The sequence below is a fragment of the Chelonoidis abingdonii genome, chromosome 26, assembly GCF_003597395.2.
Source record: "Chelonoidis abingdonii isolate Lonesome George chromosome 26, CheloAbing_2.0, whole genome shotgun sequence".
NCBI classification, from domain to species: Eukaryota; Metazoa; Chordata; order Testudines; family Testudinidae; genus Chelonoidis; species Chelonoidis abingdonii.
The window spans coordinates 9,343,685-9,351,957 of NC_133794.1; the positions used below are offsets into that span (position 1 = coordinate 9,343,685).

The following is an 8,273-nucleotide window of genomic DNA, read 5'->3' on the forward strand; positions in this document are numbered from 1 at the left end:
GCTGCATTTCCCTCCCGGGTAACTGATCCTTGTCCATGGTCACTGTGCCCTGGTATACAACTACCAGGCTCCACCCCAGAGACAGCTGCATTTCCCTCCCGGGTAACTGATCCTTGTCCATGGTCACTGTGCCCTGGTATGCAACTACCAGGCTCCACCTCAGAGACAGCTGTATTTCCCTCCCGGGTAACTGATCCTTGTCCATGGTCACTGTGCCCTGGTATACAACTACCAGGCTCCACCCCAGAGATGGCTGCATTTCAGTGTTGGGCAGCTGAACCCTGTGAAGTGTTGCTCTCCTGGGTGGCATTTGTACTTTGTACATCCCCCATGAAAGGAGCTAAACAAAAGGAAGATGGTATCAGAGGTTCTTTGTGTTTCCTTAGCACTGGGACAGTCATCAGGCAGCCCAAAGGCCAAATCCGGAGCGCCAGGCACTTGTGAACGCACCCCACCGTCTTTTCATTTACTTATTAGCATTATGGTTATTTTTGTATTATTTTCTCTGGAGTCTGGATCTTGACCGAGAAATCTGGACCTTGAAAAAAAGATCATTGGCTCCCCTGGTCTTAGCAGCTTCTTTCCAGGGGTGGCGACTGGCTTCACCAGCGTTAACTCCTGCTCTGGCCCCCTCTGCCAGGTAGGGCTGCTGCGCTCCCGGTTCTCCGGGCCAGGAAGAGGGCGCCATGGGGGCTGTGACTAGATGAGGCAGCAACTCAGTAGCAGAGCCTGGCCCTTACCACTCGAGAAAGAATCTGACTTCTGGGCATAGGATGCTGGGAGTCCTGGTTCCCAGTCCCATGGACCAACCCACCAGCCCCCAATCCACTCCCAGAGCTAGGACAGAACCCAGGAGTCCTGGTTCCCAGTCCACCAGGCTTTAATCCACTAAGCCCCCTCTCAGAGCTGGGGAGAGAACCCAGGAGTCCTGCTCTGAGTCCCCCTGCACTAACCTCCCCCTGTGGTGGCCAGAGGACTTTGCTGACCCTGTTGCTAGCATGTGCAACCCCCCTGGGCCCTACCAGCTCAATGTGGGAGGATGCTGCCCATCACTGTGAAGGTGGGGCAGGCGTTGGGGAGGCCCCTATGGCTGCCCCAGCCCCTCTGCCAGGAGGTGCCCGCTGCCTGGCTCTGGCTGACGCAGCGGCTGTGGGGCTTGGCTGGCTGATCATGTGCCGCGTTCCCTCGACCTCGGCACTGGGGAGACACAAAGCTCCCTCTGTCTCCAGGGTCTGGGCCTGAGAGCTTCCACTGTGCCATGGAGGAAGGAGGGGGCCGGAGGGGGCCGGCGGGGGGAGGGGTGCTGTTCTGCATTGTTCTGAAACACAGCGTCCACCGTGGCCTCCCGCTTCCCCAAGGGCTGGGGCGTGAGAGACAGCGAGACCTAGCACTGAGTTAGACCGAGGTCTGGCAGTCCCGGCTCCTGGGTTCTGTTCCTAGCATCCCCATTCTGTGCCTCAGTTTCCCCACAGGTAACATAGGAAAAATGACGTTGACATGCCTCACTCGGTCCTGATCCAGCCCTAGGCTCCCCCACCTCACCCCTGCAACAGCTCTGCCAGTGCCCCTCACTCCTGACCCACAACCCCCTGCTCTCCCAGCCCTGGGCTCTCCCCTACCCCCACCAGCTCTGCCGGTGCCCCTCACTCCCAGCCCGCAGCCCCCTGCTAGCCTGGCCCAGAGAGCTGCAATGCCCCTCACTCCTGACCCATGCAGAGCCAGACAGAAAATCCCTTCACATCCTAGCTGCAAACCTGCCATCCTGGGGGGAGGGCAGGGCTAGGTGCACTGGCGGGGGGGTCGGCTCTGGAGTTGGGGGAGTGAGGAGGGTGGCAGCCTGCTTGGGGGAAGCCCAGGGCCATGGGGCCCCAGGAGCGGGGGCTGTGCCACGTGCTGGGCAAGGTTTCGAGCCTGACCCCTAGGCATGGCTATAGGCTTAGCTCTGGGCAGCTGGTGCTTCGTGTTCCTGCCCCTCTCACATGCTGGGGTGAGGGGCACCCATGCCAGCCCCACACTTCACCAGCGGACAAGGCACTGCCTGGCCTAGCTCCCCTGTTCCGCAGCCCCCTGCACTCCCTGCCCTTCATCCGCAGGAGCCGTGCCCAGGCTTGGAGGGCTGGTCATGGTGGGTCCTGGTCATTTCCCAGGCCTGCCCCTCCCCGCTTCCAAGGAGCACTCTCTAGCCGTTGTCAGGGGAACCCAGGAGTCCGGGGACCCAGTAAGGAGGAAGATGAGATCCAGCTGCTCCCCAGCCCTGGATGGCAAAGAGACTCCTGGCGTCTCTCTCCCGCTGATGCCAGCTCACGCCCCGCTGGCCCTGTGGGAGCCTGGCACCGTGCAGGCGGGGGAGGCTGGGTCAGGGCTGGCCCAGCTGGCTCAGGAGATGGTGAGAAAATCCGGCTGCCAAGAGCTCAGGCTCCCACAGGCTCCTGGCTCCTGTGAATGAGCCGGGTGCTCCTCTGCCGCTCCCCCTGGCACTGGCCCCGGGCGGGGAGGGGGCATGGGGAGGGCAGGCTGAACCAAGCGGGAACAGAAAGGGGGACACAGACCAGGGGAGTAACCTGTCTTTGGGAAAACGAGGCAGGGAGCAGGATCTGGGGGGCACGCAGGTGTGCTGGGGGATGGGCAGCACCCAGGGCGGTGCTGGGGCATGGACACGCCCTGGGACTGGACCTACTGAGCAGGGACGCCAAGGCCCCTCCAGGCCAGGCCGGGGAGGAAAGCTGGTCTCCCCAGGGCTCGGTGGTTGCTGGGGCAGAGGCAGGACCCAGGGGCAGGTTCCGGTGACAGTTGGTTGTTGCTGGCACCATCTGTCTCCACAGCTGAAGCTGGGTCAGAGCAGATTGCAATGGGGGAGGGGTGTCTGGGAGTCAGGACCCCTGGGTTCTACCCTCAGCTGGGGGGGCGGGGCTGGAAGCCAGGATGCCTGGGTTCTATTGCACAGTGCTCTAGTTCCCGTTATGGCCAGGCCCTGGGAAGGAGCAGCAGGGCTGCCTGACCCCTCGAGCCCCCCCGGTTCCCCCCAGGACAGAGGGGCCCCTCTGCTGCGGTCCAGCTGGTGTCTGGCCGGTTGCTGGGATGCTTGCGTGGCTTCAGGCACCTGCTTGGGCAGGCGGCCAGCGACCACGAGTCCCAGGGACAGGCAGGGCTGCCTGGGCTGCCAGGAACAGGGCCAGGGCAGCTCCACATTCCAGGGAGGGAGACTGAAAGGGGCCAACTCCACCCTCAGCGAAACCAGATCAGTCACCACTCTGTGTAGTGTAGACATGGCAGGACCCCGGCATCCTGACCCCAGCGTCCCCTGCACTAGCCACAAGACCCCACTACCCTACAGCCAGGCTGGAACCCAGGTGCCCCGAAGTAGGGGACAGGCAGCAGGGCTGGGGAAGTGACATGGCTCTGGACGCTGGCTCCAGACCACAGGGCCTTTGTCCGGACGACAGGCCTGGAGACCCTGAGCGCTGGAACTGGCCATCGGAGCCCGGGGTACCGTGCTCCAACCACTGGACAACGCTGCCTGCTGAACGGTTGGGATTCCCTGCACTGCCATGGGGCCAGGGGGCCAGGCCTGGCCCTGGGCCCCTGGGGCCAGACACCGTGTTACTGCCCCATGGGCCCTTGGCAGTCCTGCCCGAGGGGAACCCAGCCCAGCCTCCAGCCCAGCCAGACGCACCGTGGGGCTCGGTGCTGGGAGTGAGGCTCAGCCCGGGGCAGCACCCTGGGGTGCGACGGGCTCCTGGCCCTGGGAGCCCCCCAGCCCCCCCCTTTCCCGGCCAGACCCACCAACTCTTCTCCGCAGCTGGAAGGAACCAACCCCCCAGCAGCGAGCGGCCCCCGCCGCCGCTCTCCCAAGCCTGGGGGCTTCGGCCCCGCCCCCAGCCACCCCTGCCGGGCCACGCGGTTTGCGGCCGCCCGCGGCTGATGTCAGCCCGCAGTGGGGGCAGGACGGGGCCGCGGCGGAGTTTAATCCGGAGCTGGAGCTGGAGCTGGAGCGGGTCGGGCTGAGATGCGCCGCTAGCCCCGGAGCGCGGGGCCCTTTCCGGCCGGCGGTGAGTGCTCGGGGAGGTTAGGTGCCCCCCCATCTCGGCCCGGGAGGCGGGACCCGGCTCTGGGGCCCCCGCGGGAGCTTTACAGCAAAACAAAGTGTCGAGAGAGCGCGGGGGGGGCGGGCGAGACCCCTCAAACTTTTAAACAAGCCCCGAGAACCGGGAATCCTCCCCCCTGATCGAGCGCCCCCACCGCTGTGCCCCCCCGGCTCCCAGACGAGCGCCCCCTCCCCCCCCTCCCCAGCCCAGTGTCCCGGACCGAGCCCCCCAGCCCGGACCGAGCCCCCCATCCTCTGTCCTTAAGCCGCGCGGCTCCCGGATCGAGCGCCCCCCGCCCAAGCGCAGTGTCCCGTCCCGGACCGACCGCCCCCAACCCTGTGTCCACGCTGATCCTGACTGAGCCCCGCAGCCCTTTGTGCTCGCCCCCAGCTCCCGACCCAGCCCCCTCACACGGGTGCCCCCCAACCTTCAGCCTTGTCTACCTCGCTCCCAGCCCTAGTCCAGTGGCCCCGGATCACCGAGTCCCTCTCTGGCCAGGAGCCCCTCCCTCTCCTGCTGCCCCCACGCTCCACAGGGTGCCCAGCGCAGGGCAGAGGGGACTGGGGCTCTCTGGGGAGCATGTGGGTTGCCAGGCCTGACACAGATGCAGCACCCCAGAATCCCAGCCTTGCTCCTGCCCCTGGGTCTAGCCGGTGCCCCTCACTCCTGACCGCAGCCCCCTGCTCTCCCAGCCCTGGGCCCCACTTCCTGGCTCTGCTGGTGCCCTCACTCCTGACCGGCAGCCCCCTGCTCTCCCAGCCCTGGGCCCCCACTTCCTGGCTCTGCTGGTGCCCCTCACTCCTGACCGGCAGCCCCTGCTCTCCCAGCCCTGGGCCCCCACTTCCCTGGCTCTGCTGGTGCCCCTCACATCCCGACCGCAAAGCCCCCTGCTCTCCAGCCCTGGCCCCACTTCCTGGCTCTGCTGGTGCCCTCACCCCTACCCGCAGCCCCTGCTCTCCCAGCCCTGGCCCCACACTCCCTGGCTCTGCTGGTGCCCTCACTCCCGACCCGCAGCCCCTGCTCTCCCAGCCCTGGGCCCCCACTTCCCTGGCTCTGCTGGTGCCCCTCCCCGACCCGCAGCCCCCCTCTCTCCAGCCCGCAGCCCCACTTCCCTGGCTCTGCTGGTGCCCCTCACTCCCGACCCGCAGCCCCCTGCTCTCCAGCCACTGGGGCCCCCACTTCCTGGCTCTGCTGGTGCCCCTCACTCCCGACCCGCAGCCCCCTGCTCTCCCAGCCCCGGCCCCCTTCCCTGGCTCTGTCTGGTGCCCTCACTCTGGACCGGCAGCCCCCTGCTCTCCCAGCCCTGGGCCCCCACTTCCCTGGCTCTGCTGGTGCCCCTCACTCCCGACCCGCAGCCCCCTGCTCTCCCAGCCCCGGGGCCCCCACTTCCCTGGCTCTGCTGGTGCCCCTCACTCCTGACCCGCAGCCCCCTGCTCTCCCAGCCCCGGGTCCCCCCTTCCCTGGCTCTGTTGGTACCCCTCACTCCTGACCCGCAGCCCCCTGCTCTCCCAGCCCTGGGCCCCCACTTCCCTGGCTCTGCTGGTGCCCCTCACTCCTGACCCGCAGCCCCCTGCTCTCCCAGCCCTGGGCCCCCGCTTCCCTGGCTCTGCCGGTGCCTCTCTGCCAACCCGCAGCCCCCTGCTCTCCCAGTCCCAGGCCCCCCCTTCCCTGGCTCTGTCGGTGCTCCTCACTCCTGACCCACAGCCCCCTGCTCTCCCAGCCCCGGACCCCCCCTTCCCTGGCTCTGCCGGTGCCCCTCACTCCTGACCCGCAGCCCCTCTCTCCCCACTACAGAATGGTACAGGATGGGTCATAGAACAGGTCCCATTTGCTGGGATTGTTGGTCGTGGGATTTCTTTGTCTCCCTCTTGGTTTAATCTCTATTCCATTAAATCCAACAGGCCTTTCTCCGGAAAGCAGTGACCCTCCCCACCCCCTCGCTCACAGGTACCCCTGGGCTCTGCAGGGTCAGTGCACAAAACCTGAGTCCTTGGCCTGGGACTCCCAGTCCTGCCTCCAGGTCACCAGTGAGAGGAGTTTAGTCTCCTCTGTCCCCGCTGGTATTTGTGTCTCCTAAACTACCTCACTTGGGCAGCTCTGCAGTCAGAGAGAGCAGGGGCTGTGGGTCCGGAGTGAGGGGCACCGGTAGAGCAGGGGGAGAGCCCAGGGCTGGGAGAGCAGGGGCTGCGGGTCGGGAGTGAGGGGCACCGGCAGAGCTGGGGGGGAGCTCGGGATTGTCCCTCTCTGCCTGGCCCAGCCTTGCCCCAGGACACCCAAGGGCAAGGCCAGATCCAGCGGCAAGTCCCTGCTGGGTAGTTTAACCCCTTCCCTGCCGTGCCCCTCTGGCCTGGGCTCGGCTGTGCTGGGGTGTAGCTGGCTGGTGGGTGCACTGCAGCAGAGCAGGGCTCTGGGTAATCCTGGGATGTTGGGGCTCCGGGCCCTCCTGCCCCACCGCAGTTGGGGGGCCCCACCGCAGTTGGGAGGGACCCACCCACCCTTCCCCTCTGGGGTGGTGAATGATCCCCCTCCCATGCCCTCTCCCCAACTCTGGCCCCAAGGGAGGGGGGACCCTTTTGCTCCTGGTGCCCCTGAGAGGGGGTTCATCAGGATTCATAGGGTGGGGGGGGCTGTGGGCTGAGATCAAAACGCCTGGTCCCTTTCATGCAGGGGGCTGCCACTTTCACCACCTCCTCCCCTCTCAGCTAGGGGGCAGCCTGCCCCCCGGACCGGCTCTAGCAGCCGCCCTGCATCCCCTCTGTCTCTCCAAACCCCACCTGGCTCTGCCATTCGGGCACACCCCCATGGATGGATTAAACCCCTGCAGGCAGAGGAGCCCCATTCCACAGAAGGGGAAACTGAGGCACTGAACAGAACGGGGCTTGCCCGGGCCTGGCTAGACCAAGCAGAACCCAGGGTGGGGGATTCTCCTGGGACCCCCAGCAAGGCAGGCAGGTAATGGGGAGCAGAGAAAGGACCCATGCTGCTCACAGGCTCTGTCTACCCTGGCTGGGGGGGCCGCCCTAGTTTCCCCATCAGATTCTGACAGGATGATGCCTGAGACCCTGCCCCCAGAGGGGGAGGCTGCCAGCCCCTGGATTTTGCAGGATTCCCTCATTTTGGGTGTGGGTGGATCTGAGAGCAGTGACCCCTCCTCATTAGGGGGTGGCACCCCCAGGTGGGGGCTGTGCAGGTCGTGGATATTAGCTGGGGAGATGAACCCTTGGCGTGGGGCTTTGGGGAAGGTGGGAGAAAGCTGGAGGGGGGTGTGTCTGTATGGAACGGGGTGGGGGTGGCTTCCAGGGAGCCGTGGGCCAGCAGGGGCGCAGGGAGGAAGCAATGGGGATGGGCACAGTACAAGGCCCCGCTCCGGGGGCAGCACCCAGGAAAGATCGGGGAGCCGACACAGCTGGGGAGATCCCCCTTGTGCTCCTCTAATCCCCCCCCCGCCCCCACATGCCACGAGGAGACGCTGCCAGATGTGTCCGTGTGTCCTGGCTCTGGAGCAGCCGCCAGATGTTGGGGGGGAGGGGCTGGTGTTTTGTGTGTTGATTCCAGCTGTTGCAGGGGAATTAGTCATTTTTTCCAGGCCTGGGTCGTGTGAAGAGATTAGCCTCTCACGGGCAGGGGGATGGATCAGACCCCGGGAAGGGGGGACTCGGGGTAGATTTGGGCCAATGGGGTGGGGGCTAGAGGGAGGGGGGAGTGTTTGACATGTCTGTCTCTGGCTGCACAGAGGTGTGGGGGGAAGCCAGGAGCTGGGGGGGTCACAGATCTCTAGGGCTAACACCAGGCGCCCCCCGCAGGCTCCCTGTGTGGATGGCTGCAGGGCCCTGACTCCCGCCCAGCATGGAGCCCGACCTCCTGCCCCTCGTCCTGACGGCCGAGCCCTGGGGCTTTAACCAGCAGACCACGGAGCTGGGGCCAGGCACCCCCGGCCTGGACCCCTGCAGCCGGGACCTGGAGCGTCGCTACCAGGCCGTGCCTGCCGCAGTCTGCGCCCTCTGCTGCCTTTTTGGGGTCATCTACAGCTGCTTCGGTGAGTGGGCAGCAGGGCCTCCTGTGGGCAGTGACTGCTGAGCCCCTCCTAACTTCCGCTGCTGCCCCTCACTCCCGACCCACAGCCCCCTGCTAAGCAGCCCAGCCGGTGCCCCTCACTCCCGACCCGCAGCCCCCTGCTAACCACCCCAG

At 66.0% G+C, this 8,273-nt stretch overlaps 2 protein-coding genes across 2 annotated transcripts in view; both read left to right on the plus strand.

Moving 5' to 3' along the window:
* Positions 1 to 3,971: 3,971 nt before the first annotated feature.
* The window catches only part of RAB5B (RAB5B, member RAS oncogene family), a 100,133-nt gene continuing 95,831 nt past the window's right edge, over positions 3,972 to 8,273 (plus strand). The window contains exon 1 of the mRNA XM_032785590.2: positions 3,972 to 3,995. The gene's annotated coding sequence lies outside the window, so the exon portion shown is untranslated. The remainder of the gene's footprint in view (positions 3,996 to 8,273) is intronic.
* Positions 5,958 to 8,273, plus strand: part of LOC116827759 (transmembrane protein 198-like) — a 5,699-nt gene continuing 3,383 nt past the window's right edge. The window contains exons 1-2 of the mRNA XM_032785579.2: positions 5,958 to 6,032; positions 7,889 to 8,121. Of these exons, the coding sequence (XP_032641470.1) occupies positions 7,932 to 8,121 (190 nt within the window). The 5' untranslated portion in view covers positions 5,958 to 6,032; positions 7,889 to 7,931. The remainder of the gene's footprint in view (positions 6,033 to 7,888; positions 8,122 to 8,273) is intronic.